The sequence below is a fragment of the Pholcus phalangioides genome, unplaced genomic scaffold, assembly GCF_987345545.1.
Source record: "Pholcus phalangioides strain wild (caught in Gottingen) unplaced genomic scaffold, Ppha-v1.0 ptg000017l_1, whole genome shotgun sequence".
NCBI classification, from domain to species: domain Eukaryota; kingdom Metazoa; phylum Arthropoda; class Arachnida; order Araneae; family Pholcidae; genus Pholcus; species Pholcus phalangioides.
The window spans coordinates 6,199,809-6,226,497 of record NW_028301610.1 but is presented as its reverse complement, the minus strand read 5'-3'; the positions used below and the strand labels follow the sequence as shown (position 1 = coordinate 6,226,497).

At 35.2% G+C, this 26,689-nt stretch overlaps 1 protein-coding gene and 1 long non-coding RNA gene across 4 annotated transcripts in view; both read right to left on the bottom strand.

The window, feature by feature from the left end:
* Positions 1-26,689, bottom strand: part of Patr-1 (Protein associated with topo II related - 1) — a 110,338-nt gene that overhangs the window by 15,732 nt on the left and 67,917 nt on the right. For all 3 annotated transcript variants that reach the window (XM_089246154.1, XM_089246157.1, XM_089246155.1), the window contains 4 exons: positions 25,376-25,466; positions 11,819-11,918; positions 10,874-10,930; positions 1,556-1,772 (listed from right to left, as the gene is read on the bottom strand). In XM_089246154.1, coding sequence (XP_089102280.1) covers positions 1,556-1,772; positions 10,874-10,930; positions 11,819-11,918; positions 25,376-25,466 — 465 coding nt within the window. The remainder of the gene's footprint in view (positions 1-1,555; positions 1,773-10,873; positions 10,931-11,818; positions 11,919-25,375; positions 25,467-26,689) is intronic.
* On the bottom strand, positions 23,001-24,902 carry LOC149072161 (uncharacterized). Its single transcript, XR_016194334.1, has 3 exons — positions 24,591-24,902; positions 24,440-24,489; positions 23,001-23,130 (listed from the first exon to the last, which is right to left on the bottom strand). It is a non-coding gene; the product is annotated as an uncharacterized LOC149072161 (long non-coding RNA).

Genomic DNA, 26,689 nt, shown 5'->3' with positions numbered 1-26,689 from the left:
GTGAGAAATTGCATTTATTTCAATTCAATGTCTCTACAGAATTTTTATATGGTGATTTAGAAGAATATGCTGTATATGCAGTAACCTGAAGGTTATAATGATGGAACAAAAACAATGTGTGTAGATTCAAGCGCAGTCTTTATGGTCTTAAGCAAGCTCCTCACTGCTTGAACAAGTGAGATTTTTTTGTTGAAACTAGGATTCGCAAAGCAAGTGACACTGATCCTAGTTTGTACATAAGAGATCATAACAGAAAATTACTCATAGCCTTATATGTTGACGATGGCCTAGTCACAGCAACTGATCAGCAAAAAGCTGATGATTTTATTGAACAGTTGAAAATGACATTTAAAGTCACCAGTAAACCAGCAATATTCTTCTAAAGATTGGAAATTGAAAAGTTTTCCAATGGAAACAGTAAAATTAGTCAACAAGCATATGCAAAGGTGGTGTTGAAGAAATTTGATGTGGAAAATTGCAGACCAGTTCATACACCCATTTTGAAAGAGCCGTCAAATTTTTTATGGTCTTGAATCAAACGCAGATCAATCATTTTATTATAGAGAATTAGAGCTATCATGTATCTTATCGTAAAAGGCACTAGACCTGACCTAGCATTCAGTGTAGGAATTTTATCATGTACAAACTACAGAATCCTTTAAAAGAACAGTGGATGAAAATTAAACGTGCTCTCAGACACATTGCAAATTCTAAAGTTCTAAAAGTAAAGACATTACCCACAGATGTAACTTAACTACAATCCTAGAGCATTAGAATGCAATAGTGATTCTGACTTTGGAGTATATGAAAAGACTGGCCAAATCAACTACAGGAGTGGTGATCTTGTATACTGGGTGGAACTATTTCATGGTTCAGCTGATGACAATCTATGGTAGCAACATCAACCACTGAAGCAGAAATTGTTGCAACTAATGAATGTAGTAAAGAAACAGTTTGGCTGCAAAGGATGTACAAAGCAATTGTACAACTTAAGGAAGTTCCAGTGCTACAAATTGATAAAAACACTCACATAAAGTCCAGAATTCCATCAATGCACAAAGCACATCAGCATTAAACATTTCTTCATCCGTAAAAAGTCAGAAATTGAGATTGCAGTACAGAAAGTTTCTACAGAGAATCAGTTGGGCAATATGATGATGAAGCCACTGCACAAGCCAAGATTAGTGACACTGTCCACTAGAATGGGACTTGTATTATAAAGGAAATACATTGTTCATCTTATTAACAAGGGAAAGCGTTGAAAAAATGTTAATAGCTGCACAATTGGTTTACTATTTTATATTGGTTTTAGATTCAAAGTTTTGGCAACAAAAAACATGACTGTTCAAGTGTAAATAAAACAAATGTCTCATATTTTTAATGTTTAAATCTTAATAAATATGTGTTTTATTTCAATTGAACATTCTAGTTATAATTATTTGCTCTCTCACACATCCTTAGTAGAAGGAAAAATTAACGTTCCTAGTTATTTCTGTAATTGCTACATGTGTATTCAAATTTTGCAAGAAACTCAAAGTAACGTATTCAAACTTACTGAATAGTAGAAATCTTCAACGTATGGATTATCTGTTTGCACTAACATTAATTGTATCCTTAGCAACCATTCTTTTTCCTGCTGAGTCATAAGACCAGCATATTCATCATGATCTGAATGAGTATTCGCAATAGTGAAATCTCCATGATGAGCCAACTCAAGTCCATTAGACTCCACAACAGACCGCATATACTCCATCTGCTTTTCTCTTAAACGCCTGAAAATAAAATTAGCAACTACAAGTACTGTATTTCCCTGTGTATAATCTGCAGATTATATGTTTAAAAGACATCAGAATTTCTGAGAGCAGATTAAGAATTATTCCCCTGTTCAATTATCTTCCACCTTTTTCTGAGAGGTAGGAATACAAATAATTATTTAAAAAAAATTTCTTTACAGGTTCATTTTAAAGATTTATTGATGTCATATAAATGAGAACAAAAACATAGAAAAGTACAGTTTAGCCTCTTAAACTCTTCTAAAATTTAGTTTCTACTTAGAGCCCCCACTTTGTAACAGCCAAGATCACATATGATATCCAATAAATTCCCACATCACATCTACTGTGTGTTCATACAGCAGAATTCTAAACAACATTCTAAAATAAAGTGCTCAGCTGGAAAAATTGAATGCATGTACACAGGGTTCATACTCATTTTGATAAAAAAAATTTCCTGATTTTTTCAAGTTTACCAGTTAAATTTTCAAAAAAATTCTAGGTTTTTAAATCAAAAATTTGATATAAATTAATAAAAATTAGCAAAAAATTGACTATATTATAAAATTTATAATCATTATAAAATTAATGTTAATTGCAATATCATAATAAGTTCATAATCATAGATTATTATATTTTTTTATACATGCATTTATGATTTTCAAATACGCTTGATGGAAAAATGTAACACAATTAACACATTCACTGCCAGGTTAGGGTGGTGCAACCTGTGCAAGGTGCCAAATTATAGGGGGTACTGAAATATAAATAGAAAATAGTTTAAAAAATGTACGCACATGAAAAATAACACTGGTGAGGAAAAAAATTCAAGGTTTGAGCCAATGAGCAGTGCACAACTGTATATTGATTTTAGTGAATATAAGAACAAATGCACACACTAGCTTTTTTTTCTTCTTTAACCCTCCAAGAGATATTGGGCAGTTTGCTTTCTCTTTTGTTGTGCAGTAGTGATCGAAAAATAATAAAAAGTCATCTCTTTCCATCACCTCATTTTTCTCTGCCCCCCCCCCCATTCCAAACATGGAATCCAATCGCTAACACATATTTTTAAATATTGTAGGCCCTCTTTGAACAGGTATTCTGAGCTCTGGCACCGTTTTCCTACCTGTCTCACAAGGATCAATTAGAGAAAAAGGTACAGTACTCTCTCACACTGAGAAGTCATACATTTTGGTAACCGAGATCCCTGGTCCATCTCCCGCCTCATCAGATTTTCCTAATAATGCAACTCATGTACGTGGACTGAAAATTTATAAACCACACATTCACATGCAACTGAACATCTTTCAAAGTTTCAGAAACCCAAGTTCCAGATATCCAGGTCCAGAATTCAGCAGGACTGCAACTAGGAACAAAAATTTACTCTGTCACCTGGGCCACGTTCCATTTTGGCACCCCACTCCCAATAATTTTTAATGAAAAAAAGTTTAAACTCAGTACTCTTTGTGGTCAATCATCCGGGGTGCCAGACTCCTCTGCTCTTAGTTGTGACTCTGTGCATAAGGTACAGCCACACTCATCGGACTGACAAAGGGAATTCCTTTTTTGCCCATTCATTAAAAATCCTATTTGATTTTTTTTTCAATGAATATGATTGAAAACCAGATTCCAATTATAAACCCCTCCCAATTCTGTTTATGAACTAAGGAAGAAGCTGAAAAATATATTAATAGGCTCACGTTTTTTGTGGCCCAATGCAAAAACAGTTTTGCTGCCCTCTAATACAGGGTTTCCAATCTCCACCGCCCCCCCCCAGTGCATTAATGTATGCAAATTGGGGGTTTTGTGGCTACTCCCCTCTTGATATTATGGGGAACTTTTGCAGTAAAAAATTTAACCTTCCCTGGGAAGAGAAAAAATGTGAAACACTGCCCCCTCCGTGCCCGAGAAAATCGTGTACACTACTTCCTCAGTGTCCGTGGGCTTACACTGACACCCGAGAATGAATGTCAAACCAATATTGCAAAATGCCATCAGAATTTTAATCAAAGAGAACTATTCTAATGAATCTGGAATTGTCATATTTTTGAGGTAAATTCATATTTCTCTAGCTTTGCTCCTTCTTCAAGTTTTTATAGAGACAAAGAATGCTGCTTGTCAGCTGAATCTTGACTGATTTCATTGAAAAGAGTTATCAGCCTATCACACCAGGCTCTTCAGGAAAGAAAACATCTAAATTCACTAGAATCAATCAGAAGTAGTGCATGGTCATAAGAAAGACCATTTGTCAATAAGTTTGGATGATAGTGACCACTGAAAAAATTTCAAGTGAGTCACCAGCATTTAAATATCGGAAGCCATATTTAATGCTGCCATATAAGGAGGCCTGCAACTACATACTCTTTCTGCCAGACAAGCATGCATTGTGCTGCTCCTGTGTAATTTTGAATAATTTTAAAAGAATTTAGTGCCCCCTCTGGTCCAGCGCACTCTTCTCTTTACTTGGGGTTCCATTAAAACCTTGGGAAGAGTGTTATATGTTTGAATTTAAGAAGTCTTGGACAAAATTTTAAGCTATTGCTTTGTGAAAAAGTTGAAGTCAAAATGCAATCAAAGTATTTTTATCCCATTTTTGCGGCCCCTAAAACTTAGCAGCCTGGTGCTGCTGCACCCTCCGCACCTGCCTAAGTCCAGCTCTGCTTTATTTCACTAGGATAGAAGTTCCCAAACTATTCTCTGCTGCATTATTTTGTGCTGTGGTAAGCTACTGGGGAGGGGGACATGATACGTCTCACCAAATATATTTATTGAGTTGGATGGCAGTTTATTAAAGCGTTTGTATTTTTTTCCATGTATAGGTATTACACGGTTACATTTTACGCTGTTTCGCTTTACGTGATTTCGATATAACACAATTTTGAAAAATTCATTATAGAAACTGTGACCAGCAAAATTTGGTCTGTAACTTGATTTTAGGCCTGAAAATGGGCTTTGTAAATTATAGGTATGATACAATTAAAATGACAATCCGTTGGATTTATTGATATCGATGAGACAAATGTAGAACAAACGCTCATATCCATCTCAACAGATCTTACTAATGAGCAACTTCTGATAACACATCAACAATGTCATCAGAATTTTAATCAAAGAAAACTATTCTAATGAATCTGGAATTGTTATATATATTTTTGAGGGAAACTCATAGTTCTCTAGCTTTGCTCCTGAAGTTTTTATAGAGACGAAGAATGCTGCTTGTCAACTGAATCTCGACTGCTTTCATTAAAAAGAGTTATCACACCAAGCTCTTCAGGAAAGAAAACATCTACATTCACTAGAATCAATCAGAAGTAGAGAGTATTAATTAAATTTATTTATATTGCCCAAATTGACTAGATTTATTTGTTTTAATAATTCATTCAAAATGAAATTATTTTGCTGCTTGAAGTTTGGTTTACTCTTTTCTTATCATTCTGAAAAAACCTATCTTACCCATGTTAAATTCAACTCACATTAAGCAATTTTGTCTCACGTGATCATTTTGTGAAACCAATTAATCACGTAAAGCGAAGGATGCCTGTAATGACTTTTGATTGAGAATTTGAATTGTCTTAAAATTTATCAAACTGCACTATTAGGTAGGCTTATATTGCAATTTAAAAGGCAAAACATTTTCATATTTTCACACATAAAGACAAAGACGCCAGAAGTCAATAGTGATTAGCGTTGCTGGAAGTTTGTTTTCTTTGCAAAAAGAAAAAAAAAATAGCAATATTTATTTGTTTATTTTTCCCCTCATTATTTTTTTATGAAGAGAGTTGACACCTCTTCCTCTCCCCTCATTCCTACAATATGGCCCTTTCGTGCACAGCCCAATCTTTATTTCAGACTAGCTTGGATTGTTGGACAGAGGCCTCCTGCACAAAGGGCACAGCAAACCAAAAAGTTTGGGAACTAGGGCAATTTTTATGGTCGTGTTTTAGAAAATGAAAACACTTGTGAAGAGAACATCTGAAAGAAATGCAGAATTTTTCAAGAACAGATTGGGTGGTCTTTTATTGCTATTCAAAAGAGAGATGTAGAACATTTAAATGTTACAATCAGCAGTTTTGTCCAAAAATGGATGGAACTCTTTTTTTTCAGAACCGATCACACAGAGGGCTGTGCTGAAGTCGACAAAGTAAGTTGTATTTTTTTCAAGAGTGAAGTTAGATTGATAACCATCAGTTTAGAGCAAACTTATAGGAAGCTAGATACAGCTATATTGGTGGAGTCAGAAGACAGGAATTGTTTAAACGATTGTGTGCCCTGTTTTTTTATGACTTTCAAGTGGGGTTAGGCTGTTCAAATGCCAAAAAAATAGTGTTGGATATCAGTGAGAGACTAATTTCATTACTAATGACACTTTAAATTTGTAAACGTGAAGGGGAAGCATTTTGTGACAGCCCTACTTTAGAGTGGTCAGTCAATGAATGATCCTTCAAGATGGAAGGTCACAATCACAAAAATCAACACAATAAAAATTCATCATCAAGAATTGGGATTACTTGAAGAGATATGCCTTTTAGGAAAGGCCACAAAGCTGAGTTCGAGTTAGATAAAAATCTGGTGATCCTAGTAAAATTTGATTTTATTTCTGTTATATAGTATTAGTTCTCTTCAAGTTGCAAGATTATTTAAGCATCTCAAAATGTGAATAATTCCGTTCTGTTTTTCTCTTTCCTCAATATGAATCTTGAATAAAAATTAAACAAAACAAACATTTTCCTGCGTATAATCTGCAGATGAGAACTTTGCTAGTTTTAGAAAAAAAAAAAGGCATCGTATAGTCTGCAGCAGTGTATAACCCCCCAGAGAAAATTGAAAATTTCATACACATTAATAATTTAATAATGAAATTTTAAGCAATGGGAGAGTGGGGTGGTGTTTGAAATTTTGTAAAAAAAAATGTCAATTTCACACATCTATACCCTTTAAGAAATATTTGAAAAATTGTTTGTTATAAATAAATAACTAATCAAACCTGTGGAAAAAAAATTTTTTAGATAACTTTATTAATTTAGCCAACTACTCTAACTTGGAGTAATTATCAAAGTAATTATTACTTCTAATTTATAGTCAACTAGAAAGGAGGAGGGTAAGCGTAAATCTAGACGGTGGTGTGGGGGACGTCGCAGCAATACCCTTTTCCACATAGACTTACGAAATCCTTGTTCCTCCTCAGCAGTATCTGTAGTTTTTTGGCAATATTTTACAGATTATCTATGGTTACGATGTTATCAGAATTCTATTTTTTAGGGAAATTTTTTATTTTTTTTAATAGGTCGTTTTTATTTTTTTCTCATTCAGATGACAATTGTGACAATCTTCCAGGTCATTGTCTGGAATTTCCAGATTTTAGAACGAAAATGAGCTATTTCCCGATTTCTCCAACTTCTTTTAGTAAAATTTTTTTCTTGACTTTTCTAGGTTTCCCTGACCCATACGACCCAGGAATACAGCTATAATTGTAGTCTAAGATAAAATTAAGGCCATCTTAACACATTGGCTCACCCAGGTATGACCCAGGAATAGAGGGGGGGGGGGCACTCTGGTACATAGAGCCAGAACTCTCTATCATCAGGACTCCCTCTTGATTTATTCATTCAATAGTAAGTACAGTGAAATCCTGCTTAGAATGTTTTTCAAAAAACTGTCATGAAAAACGTTGTGAGAAAATGCCTTAAGCAGGAAATCTTGATGAAACTTTAAGAGTTGGGACCATGAAAATAAGCTTTACTAAGCAGAAAAATGTTCTAAATGGAAACGTTATGAGCAGAAGATTGATTGTACTTAAATTGGCCATCAGGGTACACCGATACATTATTTAAATCAGCTTGATTTAAATCATTTAATTTTTTTTTTAAATCATTGAATTAAATCACAAAATTTAAATTGTTTTTTCTTTACATAACTTCAATGATATTGAAATGAAAGTAATCTGGTATGGTAGGCATGTTATTGATATGTGATAAGGTTCATGATTAAAAGTATAGAAGATCTTTGGAGTAAATATAGCCTTGAATTTAATATCCCTAGATACAGTGCAGAAAGAAAACTATTTCTAGATTTTTTGCATGGAAAAAATTGCAGAAAAATATAGGGAGCTCAACTTAGGTATAATTGCACTAATTATTTGTAATGCATTACAATGGGGCACTAAGATTCCCCTGATTACAAAACAAATTATTTTTATATAGAGCCTTGAATTCTATGCCCTAATTGCTGATTCAAAATAATTGTAGATATTATACCAATATAAATACCATTGGACTTCAGACGCTTTCACTTTTTATATTAAAATTTCTAAAATTTGCTCTTTTTTTGCTAAAATTCATTAAATCCATAAAAGAATAAAAATGTGTAAAGTATTAAACAACAAGAAAACACATCCACTAATTATGCAAGAAACAATCTCGTCAATAGAATGTTTTATTTAGTTGATGCTGAATGGCCCTTTGGTTGTACATCAAGTGAACTGAGATACCTGCACCATATGTGTGATACTGAGCCACCACTCATTAACTTTAATGGGGGGGAAGGCCCTCATGAATATATAAAAGCACTTTTCTCTACAAAAAATATTTTAATCGATGAAATTAATTTGGGCTCAACAACCTTTCATGTTGCATAAACACAGATTTTTGATGTTAGTATTAATGAAGTTGAATACTTAATTAAATTTGAGTGATTAGGAAAAAAATAGGTGATATGAGAATATGCATTTTTAATGATTAACAAGATTAGTTTTAATTAATAAGCAATCAGTTAATTTTAATTTTAAAAAATCTAATTTCTTTTATTATTATTTTTTAAATCATGATTTTTTCCATACCCTGCTTAAGTTAGCATAAGCAGAAAAGAAGTCTGGTGGATTTTACAGGAACTCAAATGGCATGAATATATTTGACAGGATAACAGATGTATAGTCACGTCATTACAGAACTGAGAATCCTCCCGCAAGTTGTTGGTCATCATGAAAAGCCTGTATCAAGTCAAGGAAAAGCCAGTATTGCCTTCTAGGAAGCATCCCTTACGTTAGGATTTTTCACACCAGGTCATTTTTTTTTCTTAAGCTATTGTCCATTAAAAATTTCTGAATGCATTCCCAGCTGTTCTATGGATCATACCACATTTACATCATTCAATGATCCCTCATCATTTCAAAAGCCTTCATTGCCACCCCACCCCCAGGAACTTAACCAGAAACCTGTCAAGTTTCTGTTCATAAGACGTGTGTATTTAAAAGTATAAACTTGACTGTTGCATTTGTTATTGCATGAATTTGTGGTTCTCAAACATCTATCAGCAAACACCTCCTCTTTGAAGGGTTTTTTTTTCCTACAGAGTTCTCAAATATGGCTGATGTACACAATTTATAATAAAAAAATATCTTCTGTACTATCTGTACCAAGAAATCTGTCAGAGAAAGGCCAATAAATATCATTAACAATGAATCTTTTTAATTTATTCAACATAGTTGAAAGTGAAAAAATTCAAGGACTATTCAAGCACTTTTCCAGGCAAAATTTAAAAATACAAGGGCATTCACATCGTGGATGATAAAAATCGTGATTTTTCAAAAAAATGAAATTAATTGGACTTATTCATATTCCACATTTACTCATTTTAATTTAGAGTTTGAAATGCTAATTTATTAAAGATAAATAATTTTTTAAAAATAATTATAGTTCTAATTGCAGCTTGTACAGAATGTCAAGTTCTAAAGGTCTTGCTTAAAAAAAAGACCACATCAAAAGACATCCAGCAGAAATCATTTTGTTTGAAACACTATTGAAATGTACTTTTGATAAAAATATCAGAAAGAACATGTAGTCATATATGTAGCGTGACCATATCGCCCGTATTTCCCAGGACATTCCTGTATTTTCATGTACATTTTGGTCACCCCAACCTTTTTATAAAAATGTATCGCTATTTCCAGAATTTTAAACAAAGCCATTTAATTTTTTATTCTTTATTGAAATTAAGTATTAAAATTATTTTTCAAACTGTGTAAATTATATTATGATAATTATGACTGTAAATTTGTATTTTCATCTCACATATTTGTCATGTTTTTTACCCCATAAAATTCATTTAAATCTATACTGTGTCAATGCAATTGTGCTTCATTTTCTGCCTTTGGTGTTTTTTGGCAATTTTAGCAATAATTGACAACTTTGCTTACCTTTAGTATAATTTCTGGTGACAACTGGAGATTTTTACATATTTTTATTGAGAAAATGTGGTCAGCCTACATTTATGCAACAGACATTCATTAATATGTTAATTCAATAGTTTAAAATATTTTGAAGCATTATCTTGAGTGCAGTGTTTTGCAACCAGATTTTACACATCTTTTTTAGGTATGCATGGCCATATGTCCCATTTTGAACACTGTCCGTAACTCATCGTTGTGGCTCCACTCATTTTTGCCCCAGTGGGAAATGGTTTTAGGGAATTTAGGTGTGGGGGAACAAAAATTAATGAAAGAAATTCACACAAAAAAAATTGTCAAGCACTTACAAGCACCTGAAAATGGATATCCTATTTTTCAAGAACTTTTAAACATTTGAAAATGAACTTTTTTACCAAGGATTTTCAAGGACTGTACGAACCCTGTTCAAATGTCAAAAATCAATCGACGAAGTTTAATTCCAAAATCTTTACATACATCACTGAAAGTATAATCTCACTAACGAACCAATATGGTTTTTCAAAATATAAATATGGCATCCATGAGATATCATTACAAGCATAAATATAGAACTAAGCAGCACCAAGCATAAATATAGAAGTAAGCAACATCAAGTTGATTAATATGCAGAAATTACAATATGATCATAGCTTTTCAAATGATGTAGATGGATTAATCTAATGAGAGAGAAAAAAGAGGATTATAGAATTTTCCACCTCTAAATAAATAAGAAGAAAAGGAACAGAATTCTACTTTACACCAATTATAGTTGTTCAGAACAAACACTGTTTTGAACCATCGTGTTATAAAATAATTTCATGTACATCATGTAGAAATTAAGAATTAACTGAAATATTTACTCTATAAACAAATAAAAATACCAATATAGCAAATTCAGTACCTTTCCTGCAGCAGTGGATGTCTAACAACACGTCCATTGGGTCCAATAAATGCTAAGCTGAAAAATAAATACCCATTTAAAATAATTTTTTCAAATGCAAATAAGTAAAAGTCTGCTATAACAAGAGCTCAATCACTGGGAAAATTTTTGTTATAAGACTTCTCATTAGAAGCGAATTTCAATTTTTTGTTGTGTCAGATTGTAAATTGTGGCAATTGCTGCTATATCTGCATTATAATTGTCTTTTAAATTATTTTATTCCAATATTAATGAATGAATAGGAAGGACTCTCAGTTGTGAAATTCATTTTTGGGTCTGACAGCAGTTGACTCTCTAAGATGTTTTTCACAGAATTTCATTTCTCAAGATAATTTAGCAGACTGACCGAACAATTGAAATTTACAATTATTATATCACTGCTCAATTCCAAGGCTTCATAGACTCAAACATTTTTCTGCTAATTAGAAAGTTTTTTTAGCAGGATTTGTTCAGCCATTCCAAAACGACTTTTAACAGAGTTTTTGTCACACACCCTGAATAAAATTGCCACATATTCTGTGTGCATAGTGAAAAGGCTTAAAAATGTGAAGGGGAGGAAGAAGGGAATTTTCCAAGTCCATTCTTTGTTAAAAGTACCTCAGAGCAATGTTCACAAGGAGCATGTGCGAAAGTGATAGGAATCATCCTTTTAGTTTTATTCTTCAAGAGAAAAAGAAAATGGGCTTTTTGAAGAATTTTGTTGACATTATAACAAATATTTTGTGTATCTTCAATTAGCTATTTGACAATCACATTAAAATAAGGTTCTTACTATAAAGGCCGCTAGACACCACATCACGTCAGAGTGATGTGTGTAGTGACCTTTAGTCATACTCGTTATATCAGACTTTTACTGTATAATATTCTTCCAAATCTCAATGAAGGAAATGCATCAATTTAACTAACTTCATCATCTGAGAGTCTAATACTGATGTAGGATACAACAGTGGTGGAGGACATGGCCTTTCAAACATACTGCTAAAACCTTGTTCTTTACCTTTAGAACCTAAAGTGCAAGAAAAGAAGATTTAACTACAAAGACAGAAAAATCCAAAATCAATTTTCATTGTTGTTTGAATACATATTACAAAGTGTAGTTGTTTTACTGGAGTATTTTTGCTATGTTTCCTTTGATGATTTGAAATATTTTTCTGTTCATAAACTAGTCAGAACTTAGCAAAAATTAATATGCACCAGTCAGCCAAAACATTAAACTGAATTATGCAGATGAAGTTATCTGCAGGGCTAATCAAATGGAAGTGGATGAGTCTTGAGGTGGTAGATAAATTGCGTGGGACAATGCTGTCAAGCAAGTCTCAATGGTTAAAACATGGGTGAAAAATTCTGATGACATACACTGTTTCATATCTTGCATAAGTTTTACTCATTCTTGAATCTTGAGTGTAAGTGTCCTTATACTGTTAGCTTTTCAATTTTATTATTTAAGTTGTATTCATTTTTATTAAACTCTGTTAATTATATTTACGTGAACTGTGTAAATTATCCTCAGTATTATTTATTCACCATTGTTCCTGTTTGATTATATTATATTGTTATATGCAGTTCTTGTTTCCTTTCACTAAAAATATTGCTATGCAGCAGTATTCTAGTAAAAGGAAACAATAGCCCTTGCACATGAACATAATTGCACAAACTTCAGATTATCATAATTTTTCACTATATATTTTGAAAGATCTCATTTTTGTTGCATTGCAATATTTACTCAAATGAAACCTTCTTAATATAAAATTTAATCATACAGTATATATCACAAAAATTCTAAGAATTCAATTTCATACTCAATCTTTTATTCACCTAATTGACCATACATAATTTAATGCCCCTGTCAAGATGATAGTACTTTATTAAAATCAACGGTTTCCAAAATAGGCTCCATTTGCATTTCCCAGGGGACACTAAGGAAAATAAATCAGTAAATATAGTAAAAACTAAAAAAAAAAAAAAAAGACACCCAAGAGGCTCCACCATAGAAACTGGTTCCAAAAAAAGAGCTCTGCAAGTCAAAAAGGTTAACAGCCATATTCACCATCAGCGGTTAATCAGTAAGTAGTTGTAAAAATAACGGTTATTTGAAAAACTGTATTCTCCGTACGTTTAACCTGCGAGTTACCGCTCCTTTTCCCCTTTAACTTTTACCGCTGCTTTTGGGCAGTTAGCATTACCGGCACTGGTAAACGCACGTGCGATAGTATTATTTACTTCTTGAAACATGGCTTCCTATGGTAGATATTTGCCGTATCTTCAAGCCCTGGAGGAAATTGAAAATGTTGAAAGAAGATCACGGATTGTTTACAGCGATAAGTGCTCAGACTTGGACATGTTATCTAATGAGGATTTCATGTCCCGGTACAGAATAAGTCTGAGCACCGCAGAATAAATTTTACCTTTGGTTAGACAGTTTGTCTCCAGATAATAGGGTAAACAACAGCCTATCGCCTGAAGAGAAGCTGTGCATTGCACTAAGGTTTTATGCCATGGGCAGTTTCCAGCTGACATTAGGAGATTTGGCCTATGTCAGTCAGCCATCCAGTTGCCGTGCCATGAAGCAAGTGTCAAAATGCCTTGCTGGACTGTCAAGGCAACACATCACATTGCCTTCCACTGAAGGTGAGAGGTAGGAGGTGAGTGTGTTTCATTATTCAAAAAATTATGAATTGCTTGTTTCATTGTGTTTACATGTGCGAAAATTGATTTAAAATTCAATTATAGGGTTTGCTGATTGAATAAAAAGTTATTTATTGTCAAAAAATGTAATCTCATAATTTTTAATGTGTAATCGAACTAGAGATGTAAAATTCTTGCAAAAAGGTAAAATTCTCACCTAAAGAATATTCATTATTAATAGTAACATGACATCATAACAATATAAATGATCTTTATAAATAACAAGAATATTCAGCGGTATATTCACAATTTTGTTGCCTGTGGGCTACCCGAATTTTGACACCCTTCTCTCATTCCAGTTTTCTTTTCTTGTATACTCATTTCTTGAATTTGCTGCCTCATGCCATAACCTATTTAGCCCCCCCCCCCATGTCTTTAGGCAGGGCCACAACTAGGGGGTGCTGGCGGGTCTGGTGCCCAGGGCGCCAGACTAGAGGGGGCGCAAATTTTGCTCAACATTATGAGGGAGTGCTAAAATGTGTGCTTGTCCCAGCTTACAAAGCATCTAGTTGCAGCCCTGTCTTTAGGTCCTTCTTGGTCACTCAGATGCTAGCACGCTGTTTTGGTCACTCAGTCATGCTCAACACTCTCTGTGTCACTCTTTCAGCCATTCACATGCTTGTACACTGTTATTGTCACTCATATGTTTGCAAACTTTTTCAGTCACCCTCATGCTTTCACACTTTTTCAGTCACCTGCATGCGTACACACTTTTTTGGGTTATGCATATGCTTGCACATGCTTTGCATCAATCTTTTGATCAATCACATGCTCGCACATGATGTAAGTCTCTTTTACTCACTTATGGACTCGAAAACTCTCACTCACTAACCTAGTCTTTCAGCGGCGGATTCTAAGTTACAAAATTCTTTGCCCTTCTCTCGTTGTGTACTAATTTAACTACTCAATTCCTAAAATTTGCAGGCCCTTGGCTGTGTAGTCAGCTAAGCCCCAGGCCCCACCCCCCTGTAAATATGCCACTTACTTTATTATTATTTACCCCTGTAAATATGCCACTATTTGAGAATATTCTCTGGAAGGACCACTATCAGAAATAACTTTAGAATATTTTTATAATATTCATGTACAGACTTCGTGTATCCCGGGACATACCAACGCTATCTGTGAATGGTATCACAACAACGGAAGATTATGAGAAAACAAACGTTTTTGCAGACATAATTTCTGGTTCATATAATTTCAGTTGTTCCAGTTACAACCATCGTTATCATGGCCTTATGGATGATCATCCCGTCTTTTGTAACATGTTCAACACTCAGATGACAAAAGCCATTATTGCTTCTCTTCCTGCTCGTTCATCTAAGGGTCCTGGCGGAATACCTAGTTGTTTCTACAAACGTCTTTCAGACCCGATATCTTCTCTGCTTAGCTCCATCTTGACATCCTTCTATGACTACGGATCTATTCCATGCTCTTGGAAAACTACAGTTATTAGTCCAATTTATAAGAATAAAGGCTACAGGGCGATCTGAATAATTATCGCCAGGTATCATTAACTGATATATCCTGCAAAATTTTAGAGATACGCATCGTCAATCAGTTACTTCCATTTGCTGACGAGATGGGCTTAATCCCCTCAGTTCAGTTTGGCTTCATTCCTGGCCGCTCCTTACCAGTGCAGCAGTTGATTTGTCATGATATATAGGAGAGTGCTATAGACGCTGGACAAGAGATTGATGTAATTCACTGATGATTTCCAAAAGGCATTTGATAAAGTATACAGATTGCTACTACTGAGGAAGCTAGCTTGCATGGGGGTTTCGGATAAAGTTGTGAGGATAATTCAAGAACTGCTATCAGACTGAGTTCATCAGGTTCGCATAGCCAGCGTGATGTCTAGAGAATGTCAGGTGCCAAGCGGAGTCGTCCAGGGATCGGTTTTAGGCCCGATCTTATTTACTTCGTACACTTACGATATTACTCAGGCTGTGTCACCCATCTCTCTATTGCAATTCGTTGATGACATGAAGTTATTTTCTCCAGCGGAAAACACTAGGGGCCTAAGAATTGCATGCGACAACTTTTCCAGTGGAGTTGTCAGTATAAGCTACCTATTTCATCATCAAAAAGTGGATCAATGCATTTAGGTAGACGCACCGATCCTGAATATTATCAACTAGGTAATGAAACGTTACAGCAATTGGATACATGCATGGATTTAGGTATTGCAATGAGCCGCATTCTGGATTTCACTGATCATTATCATGGCATAGTCTGCAAAGTTAATAGAATTTCATATATGTTATGTATGGCATATCGTGTGATGCGCATACGTTGTCATATGCTTTCTGTGTATACGTTCGCCCAACTCTGGAGTTCTGTTTGCAAGTATGGAGCCCTTACAAAATCAAGAACATAAAGCTCGTCAAAAAGCCACAGAGGTCATTTACTAAATGAATACCTGGCACATGAGCAGTCTATCTTATTGCCAGAGATGTCAATTTATGGGTTTACACTCGCTGGAATGGCGTAGAATCGCTGCAGATCTTAAGATGTGCTACAAACTAGTCCACCAAATTGTTTATCTACCATTGAGAGAACCTTTCTTTGAGATCATAGACAGGCGAGTTAATCTATGTAGGCATCGTTTTCAAATAAGAATACCAACGGCTAGAAGGGATTGCTTTTTCCATGGATATAGATGCCGTGTGGCGAGAATATGGAGCAGTCTTCCATCAGAACTTGTATGCGCCTCCTACACAAGATTTGCTTCCACTATTGAGGATTTCGACCTGACTCCGTATGCGATGTGCTTCCCGCTTTGACTACTTTTATTTTTATACTTTTCTTCCAGTATAAGTGCATTTTATGCCTTCTGGGGTTATTGTAAATAAAATTCTTGATAACATTCTCAAGTTATTTATAATAGTAGTCCTTCCAGAGAAAAATTTGCAAACATATTTAGTGATATTATTGATAAATTATTTCAACACCTCTCTTGCTACCTGAGAATATTCTGAAACAAAGCTGTCATTATCAGGTGATTATAAAAAAACTTTTGTTTTAAATGTTTTGATTTAAAATTGAATTACGTTTCATATTGTACACAAAATTAGTGAAATTTTCATTATTTAAAAGAAAAATGAATATTTTTGATTATTCTCAAATTTTTACATCCAGTATAATATAAGCAGAATATTCTTTTTCTCTAAATATTTTTACTTCGAACAAGTATTAATCATAAGTGTTTTGTACAAGCTTGAATAATACATTCATACAGATTGTTTCCATGCTCAAATTTTCATGTACGCTTGGGAAAATAAATTTATATATTTTTTTATGCTGGCTGGAACGAATATAATCAAATTTTTGTGCATGCTCAAACTGATTAATGGAATACCCCAGTTACTCATTTCCTGATGAACACATACATGCCAGAATTTGAAGTGTGATCAGGAGCATCGTAAGAGTTTTAAACATGGTGGTGCTGGTTTTGAGCATAGGATCTTTTTATATCAGAATATATTTTGGGGGTGCTCCCACCAATGCGATAAATTATGGCAGGTGTAAGAGAGGAAGGGTGCTGGGAATATCAACCTTGCAGAAAGATTGGTGGAAATTGATGGTAAAATATGTGTTAAGAACATTAGCGTACGCAAAGGGGGGTTTTGGGGGTTCTAACCCCCTCAAGCCGAGATTGTAAGGTGCAGAAGAGAAAATTCTCTTGTCTCTCCACTGGTTTGCGATGCTCATTAGAGAATGCCATCGCTACCATCGTCGCAACAGCAGTGCTGCACAACATATCAAGAGCAATGGGTGACAGCTCGGGAGATGAGGATGCTTTTAGTGGTGGTGATGTTGAGAATAACCTCCAAGAAGGCCGGCGAGCCCCCTGCAGTATTTCTGGAAGGGCTACGTAGAATACAATAATAAGAAACCATTTTTAATTAAATTTTAATCTGTGACCTGTTTACCAGCCTCAATTTCTCTTATTCCTGGTTCTTAACACAATAATTAGTCTGCTCATTGGAGTCTCCTACTCTGTCCTATGTAATCCCTAGAGCAATCCACACATGGAATGTACTAGATACTGTATTGTTTATGTGGCAAAAATGAGAGTAAGGCTTGTAGGATATAAGTAGTATGTAGGCAAGTTGGCTATTTTTCTAAGCCTCATCATAAAAACTGGGTTATTCATCACACTCCATATGGTGATTTTCTTCTGGGTTAGATAGGATATACGAGGATATCTTCATAAGCAAGCTTGTTGTTTACAGAATGTTCAATATGAGAAATTGACCACTGCTTTCACATAAATTATCACTGTGATCCGTGATAAATGAGAAAAGTTAATGAAATCAAAGAATTCACATGCTATCACATACTATATCATTTCGCACATATATCTATCACTTTCCCCTTTGCATTGTATCCTCTAAATTATGACACTTTTCATCAGTTTTTGTTACCGCTCCCTCTGGCCACTCTGTATCAGTAATTGCTACTGCTGTTTCTTAATATGCACAGCATTGCGCCCTCCCTTTGTTTATCTATTTATATATCCTGTCTCATTTTGCACACATATCACTTTGTAAACTGAAGAGCCAAAAAAACTGGTCCAGGTATGTGTATGCAAATAAAGAGATATGGAACCAATCAGAGTACAGTGCTGCAGTCGGCAACGCCTATATAGCACGACGAGTGTCTGGCATAGTTGTTAGATCGGTTACTGCTGCTACAATGGCAGGTTATCGAGATTTAAATGAGTTTGAATGGGTGTTATAGTCTGCGCACGAGAGATGGGACATAGCATCTCCGAGGTAGCGATGAAATTTGGATTTTCACGTACGACCATTTCACGAGTGTACCGTGAATATCAGGAATCCGGTAAATAATTAAATCTATGACATCGCTGCGGCCGGAAAAAGATCATGCAGGAATGGGACCAAGCACCACTGACGAGAATCATTAAACGTTACAGACGTGCAACCCTTGCGCAAATTGCTGCAGATTTCAATGCTGGGCCATCAACAAGTGTCAGCGTGCGAACCATTCAACGAAACATCATCGATATGGGCTTTCGGAGCCGAAGGCCCACTCGTGTACCCTTGATGACTGCACGACACAAAGCTTCACGCCTCGCCTGGGCCCGACATTGGACTGTTGAGGACTGGAAACACGTTGCCTGGTCTGACGAGTTCCAATTCCTTCGAGCTGATGGACGTGTACGGGTATGGAGACAACCTCATGAATCCATGGACCCTACATGTCAACAGAGGACTGTTCAAGCTGGTGGAGGCTCTGTGATGGTATGGGGCGTGTGCAGTTGGCATGATATGGGACCCCTGATATGTCTAGATACAACTCTGACAGGTGACAGGTACGTAAGCAACCTGTCTGATCACCTGCACCCATTCATGTCCATTGTGCATTCCGACGGACTTGGACAATTTCAGCAGGACAATGCGACACCCCACACGTCCAGAATTGCTACTAAGTGGCTCCAGGAACACTCTTCTGACTTTAGACACTTCCGCTGGCCACCTAAATCCCCAGACATGAACATTATAAAACATATCTGGGATGCCTTGCAACGTGCTGTTCAGAAGAGATCTCCTCTTACTCCTACGGATTTATGGACAGCCCTGCAGGATTCATGGTGCAATTACCTCCAGCACTACTTCAGACATTAGTCGAGTCCATGCCACGTCATGTTGCGGCACTTCTGCGGGCTCGAGGGTCCCTACACGATATTATGCAGGTATATCAGTTTTTTTGGCTCTTCAGTGTACTTTGCACTGAATCCTCTGCATCATGACACTTTTCATTGGTATTTGGTACAGGACTGCTGTTTCTCATTGCCATATCCTTGTCCTTTTTATGCTTATCTATATCTGGGTGATTCAAAACTCAATATACAAACTTTTAGGGTATTTAGAAAACACAAAAATGAAACAGAATCATATAGAAGTGTATGACCAGAAACGTCAGTGGTAAAAACAAGAGCACTTGTAAAGCTTGTCGTGCACACATACTGTCCTCATGTAAAGTATAGCTACATAAAGAGTTTTTCCACCCATTATTGGATTGCCATTTCTGCATTTTTGTTTATCCTACAGCTGATCAGGTTGGGGTTTCCGATAATACATTCCTGTGTTATTGTTTTGTGTTTTCTATTTCCCCTAAAACTTGATATGTTTAGTTTTGAATTGCCCTGTACATTCACGAGATGCACAGAAATGTATAATTTCAACGGAATTAAAGCCACAATTTTTGGTCTGTATGCGTTCTTTTCCTGGTAATTCATTTCCAAACAAATTTGTTCATTCTGGGGAGAGGCCATTTCAATGTGACATCTGCGGTAAGATTCACAAGCTGATCTTTAAATCTGCTGTGAGTCTTGAATTGCCTTGTATAGACTGTTTGATTTTGCACACATAGTCAAATCCTGTTGAATTGCGCCAAGAATTTTGAGTGCTATAACGAGTTCGGCATTACATTTCAGAGAAGCTTCGCTATGTAAATTCACATGTTGTTATGAACTATTGCAGCTCAGTGTCTTACATTAGTGTTCCTCAATAAATAATCTATTTCATATGCATTCAGTTTTGAGATGAGAAAATTAATGCAATTATAAAAAACTCAATTACTTGAATATTTCTTGATATGAAACCTAAAAGATACATTTACCTTGGAAATTATTTTAATTCTGCATCAATTTATCATCACATTTTATAAGTGCAAAAACAAAATAAACAAAGGGAGATAATAAATATTTGATAAGGTTTTCACGGCCATCATTTGATGAAAATTGCTTTTTCGGGTTCGAAGACTGTCGTCCGTTTGAGTTAGTTCTCAACGTTTACCCAACACTAGTGGTTGGCATCATCAGGAGAATAGATAAACTGGATCAAAGTCAAGTTTTCCGGAGTCTCAGGTTGTATTTATGTACATGAGTGGCTTGACCTACACTATTGTTTTGTGATTGGTCAGTTGATTCTATAGCTGGCAGAATATTGAAAACAGTTCTTATGCTGGTAGAACCTGATTGGCAGAGAGATGTAGAGTTATCTGATTGGCTGTTGTTGTCATTCTGTTGCTGGATCTTGAAGGGGAAGGTTCTTGTTCTTCTGAGAGCTGGTGTCCAGGATCTGCTCAATTTCAAAGTTTCTTCTCTTCTATTATAGCTGTTTTTCTGCTTGTATATTTCAATAGTCTCTCTGTAGATTTGTGGAAAGAAGTGGTCAACATTAGCTATTACCTGTGTTTTGCTGAACTGTACACTGTGGTTGTTGTTAAGCGCATGCTCTGCCGACGTCGACTTTCCTGTTTGGCCCATTCTGCAGCATCGTTCGTGCTCTTTTATTCTCGTGGCCAAAGATCTTTTTGTGGTTCCAATATATACCTGACTTTGTAGTAGTATAACTTGACTTTGATCCAGTTTATCTATTCTCCTGATGATGCTAACCACTAGTGTTGGGGAAACATTGAGAACTAGCTCAAACGGATGACGGTCTTCGAACCCAAAAAAGCAATTTTCATCAAAGGGAGATAATGGTTTGCCCGTATTAGGTTTGATAATCACAATCTTCCCGCTTTCCAAATATTGAAAGAACAATTCCTTTCTACATGATTTAATAAAGCAAATCAAGGGAGATGATACCACTCAAAACATAAATAGTTAGTACAAAAATGTACTGTTTAAATTTTTTCTTTGCAACCTGGAGCACACTGGTGCCTCATCAATAAATTTGCTTTGTTGAATACATTGTTTGTTTTGAGTCCTACACTTGTGTAGGTATTCATTAAACACACATTCACCTTGTATACGTCCGAACAGCGGCTGGCATTACAACAGGTTTTTTACATAATAATCGCTGTATGCCCTCCAGACCAACCGTGGCCCCTGCTGCATGCCCCAAAGCTGAATACAGTGACATGCATCACAGAGGTGACAATCATTGCTGTTGCATAAAAATCTCAATAAGAACTTGGAGAAAGACTTTTGTATAAAATGAAATTTTGGATTTTTTTATTGAACATATCCAGTCTTCTAAGGGTTTGGCCCATATATGCCCTAAAGCAGAACATTCTGCTATAGGGCCTATATGGAAAATTTGTTCACTGAAAAGTTATGGTGCTAACCAGGGTTGGCGATATCATCATGACACTTTGTTATATTATTAGCCTGAATATATGAATTAAAATTGTTTATTGATGACTTATCTTTTCTTCTGCAGTGGCTTCATTATTTTGTTGAATTTTTTTTACCTGAAAAACAGTGAAAGGTTATGCAGTGGATTCCACAACAAAGCATTTCCACATGAAAAATGTGAGAAAAAATTTTGAAAGGGAGATTTTGAGAGAAATTAGTTTTGAGTTGGGACTACAAAAGTAAAGAGGGATCGACTGTACTCCACTTTTTTAGTTTTATTTAATTCAACTTTTAGGACAAGCTTGGTAAGCTACTCATAATTTTCATTGTTGATTGACGGAGGGGTGGGAAGAAAAGAGACATATCTTTCAACATACGAAAAATAAAATTAGCTCTATTTGCAGTTGATGTGAGCAAGTTCAATCTTTTTTTGCTATGCAAGCACTCAATTATGTTTCTTCTTCGCAAAGCGCATACTCGCAAATTATAGCCAATCACCTCATTTGTGTGCTCATTCATTGCAAATACTATAGAGACATTCATTGTCATATGCATGGGGAGGGGGGGGGGAGTAAGCTGAGATTATAGTGTTGTTTTCCAGGATAAAAACTTAAACCCCCCCCCCCCCGAGAAAATTCTGTGGACGACTATGGAGACATACAAAAGTTTTTCAATTGAAATATGTTTATTATGTACAGAAAAAGGAAAATTAAAAATGGAATGAATAAATGAAAAATTAAAAAGAAATGAATAAATGAAAAATTAAAAAGAAATGAATAAATGAAAAATTAAAAAGAAATGAATAAATGAAAAATTAAAAAGAAATGAATAAATGAAAAATTAAAAAAAGGAATGAATAAATGAAAAAAAAATTAAAATGAAATTAAATTTTATATGTACAATATATTAATTTTCAATCTTCTTTTGAAACACCTCAAAAATAGCTAATTGTGTTTCCAAAATTTTTCTCTTAAATGCATGCAGTTCATCATGGGATTCTAGTTCTTTTCTTCGCAACTGCATAATTATTTCATGTTGCTCTATTTGCTGGTTTTTTTTGCAGTTCATGTAGTTTAGCTTCTCTTTTAGAATTTTCCTGTATAACTTCCGATACTCTTTTGGCTGACACTGCAGATGCTGGAACAGCTCTCTGCTTCCTCACTGGGGGCCATTTCACCACTCTTTGCGTGGAGGTAACTCTTCCGCCTAAAAAAGCTCTTGCCTTCTTTGCAGGTGGCTCTGCTGCTGTTGGTGGTGGCCGCAATATACTTTTTTTGTGGAGTTAGGAGGATGTTCCCTCTCCGGGGTCATATTCCAGAAACAAGATGTTCTGCTCTTTTCTGGAAGGTGGTGCCGAGGCTTGAGATGATGACACGCCTGCCTCGAAAGACAGTCCTTACCCAGGATTGTTACTATCCTGCAATGACACATTAGTTTAATGAATGCATCAGACATAAAGGTTGTTGATAAATTGCTACTTATACATCAGTGCCCTCATGTCAGAAGCACAAATGATACTTTCCTCATTGGGAAAAAAACAAACGGGGGAAATGCAATTTGAATGTTGACTCTACCCATGTATGAGGTTATTTGCCTAAAATGTTTCAATAGGGATACAAATTTGTGTTTCATGCATAACTTAAGATAGCGAAATAAGGTCTCACACAAACCAGGTGATAAAAGAAATGACAAATTAGCACATTCATGCTTCTGGCACAAGGGGGACAAGATGTGAGGAAGGACAATAATAGCATGAACTGTGTTTCTCATAGAAGCAACACCAGGGTGATTAGAACATATTTTTTTGCCTGAGAATGGGGGGCAATGAGACAAACAGATGCAGACCTGTGGAAAAAATTATGAAATGCATTTGTAAATATTAATGATTAATATTCAAAACACATTCTTGAATAGATATATGAAATTCTCAAATACTGTTTTGGAGATTTCTTGTCAAGAAAAATATTCTAAAATTTTTAAGCACTTTATAAAAATTGTTGTAATGTTCAAAAGTTTCAAAAAGCTAATGCGACCTCCCACAATAACAGAGAATATTCTCAAACTGAAAGTTGTATTCTTTTTATGTTTTAGGCACCCAAAACCAGGGCCGTCATTTCAACTTTTTCCGGGGAGGGGCAAAGCACATGTACTCAATGTATGTATATATATATATATATATATATATACCATTTTTAATGTATTTTCTAAAGCCAGGGCCCCCCCCCCTCGCTAAATGACGGGCCTGCCCAAAACTGAATTATATTTCATAATGTAAATGAAAGTAGTACATTTTTAGAACAAACAGTCTAAATTATTCAATTTTAACATCCAGGAGAATATTCTTACTTCACATCTCTATGCACATTTATGAATAGCTTTTCTTGTTGGTGAAACTTTTCCCCTCATTGGATTCGACAATATTTTGAATATGTGTAATTACAAAACTTTTCATTGCATAACTTCATCTTACATTGCACAAACACAAAAATATTTTCTCTACTATCAACATATAAATATATATAAGTGAACTGAAAATATTTTTGTGTGCATTGCAATAGAAACTTATTTATAATTAATTTTTTTGTATGATATTTCACAGTCTACATTTTACTTTGACATGCAATTGCAGAAAGCTGCATTAATAAAAAAGAACTTGATATATGTACATAGAAATGTGAGGTGAGGACATTTCTCCTGAATAACAGTAAACATTCCTATCATCTTACCTCATCGTCTTCACAGTAGCTTTGTGCCTCCTCTGATTCTGCGAAAGACACTGTAAAGATAACAAAAATCAGTTTTCAAACAAAAATTTTAAATTCTCACATGTTGCTCATTAATGGGAAACAAAGCTTTAAACACAGAATGATTTCTCACCTTCAACGTCAATGGGCTGATAGTCAGCATCAAAATCGGCTGCGTTTGGCAGGGGAGCTCTACAGGCATCTATAGATATTATTCTCTCCTGCAGTGGCGTAACAATAGGGGCCTGCAGTGCACCCCGCCAGTCCTGAATCGTTCCCTCTTTTCTTCTGCCACTCTCTTCAACGAGGAAACTGCCACACTCTTCGGCGATGCATTGAATTTCTCCCTCTTGACCTCCCATGCATTCTCTTTCTGACGGTTAAAACCGCGTTAATTTTTTATTTTCTATTGCATCACTAAATTTGCTTACAAGAGCGATCAAGATTTCATTTTATACATCTGAGAAATTCACACTTGCTTTTCCATGGCTGTAAGTAATGTAAAAAAGTAATGCAAAAGAAATTCCACGTGCAAAAACCACGAGGAGCGGAGAGTTTTTCCTTTTTCGCTTTTGTACATGACTTTCTTTGATGAATGAGATGAATGAGCGTAGAGCATCATAAGCATCGACCGTTACTATCTGAGTTGGGTAACTTTTTATGGAGAATATCAATCTCCTTTTACCTTCGACCACGTCTTACACTACTCTTCTGGTAACTACGGTATGGTAAATATGGCTGTAAGAAACATTGTTATAGATCATTATTTGGTCATCACATAAAATCCTGTGTAGTTTCACAAACTATGTATGTTTTAAAGCCTGTGTCCACAAATCATTTAATGCACAATTTCTCAAGAAATGCTTAGTTCATTAAACAGAAAATACCTGATTTTATGAATGGATAAATAAAAGTTACCTATCGGCAAGTGAACAGGATGGCTTCCAAGCACTCTGGGGTTGAAAACTGGATATGTAGGTCGAAGAAATGGCGAATACACTCTGTTAGCCTTCAAAAAAGAATAATGATTATAATCAAGGTGTGTATAGGTATTTTATACACAGAGTGCTTATTGAATTTAAATTATTTTATATTTCAGACATGATAAAATTTTGACAATACTAGAATATCAAGAAAATAATGGTTTATTTTCGGTAAAAAACCATTCAAAAATGCATGAATTATGAACTCAATTTGTGGCACAAGTTCATTTAGAAAATTTGGCCTATATTTAAAAAAATAAAATGCTATATAATTCATGAAAACATAATGGGTTAGGATGGCATGCAAACTTCGGAAAAATATTGATCCATCAAATGGATGCTACAGGATTGGGGCATCACTCAGTATAATGTCTAATACAGAGGCGACTTCAGACATCGTTTCGGCACATAAGCCGCACCAGTAAAACGGCTGTGAAAACTTCCAGATATGTTCCACTATTTCTCACCGCCGGAGTGCGGGAATTCTCGACTAGGTTTCGGGGAGTGATGTCGACCAAGGAATCACAGATGATTTCTAATGCAGACCAGTTTGCGACGTAGGCAGGAAAAAGTCAATACTAACTATTCGGTAAAAAATCATTTTTTAGAAGCAAAAGCATATAATCATATTAACTTGCTAAATATGATAAAATCGTAACAGTTGGCAGGTATGTAATCGTACTATCCACAATAGTGAGTAGTTGTTCTGAAGACATGTAGGACGTTTGTGTTCCAAGCTTCGTGAGTGCCATTCATTTTCTTTTTAATTAAATCTTAATAATTGACAGAATCACCAATTATTTTCACATTCTGCGCATTAAACAGTTTCCTCTTGGAAGTAACTAGGATATTTGGGGGCAATTTCCCCCCACCACTGGAAAATTTGATTTTATAACAGCGTTTTTGTTCCTACATAAAATTTTCCACCTCCCCCTAAATTTTTTTGCCTGCGCAGTTAGCCCCTTTCTACCCCTCTATTTCCAGCCCTGAGTCCAAACAACTGCAGGGCAGAGGCATATTTTCAAGTCTTTCAAACATTTAAAACAAAGCAATTTTTGGAATAATCACCCCAAATGACTTTTAGTTCGAGAATATCCTCAGAATATTCTCTTGGTCATGATGAGAGGTTTTAAAAATTTGGTTATGAAGATCTTAGAAACCTTAAAAAAATATTTTAAAATTAGTTAAAAACAAAAAATTAAACCAAAGTTGTTTGATAAAGGAAGCTATTCTTATATAATCACCTTCA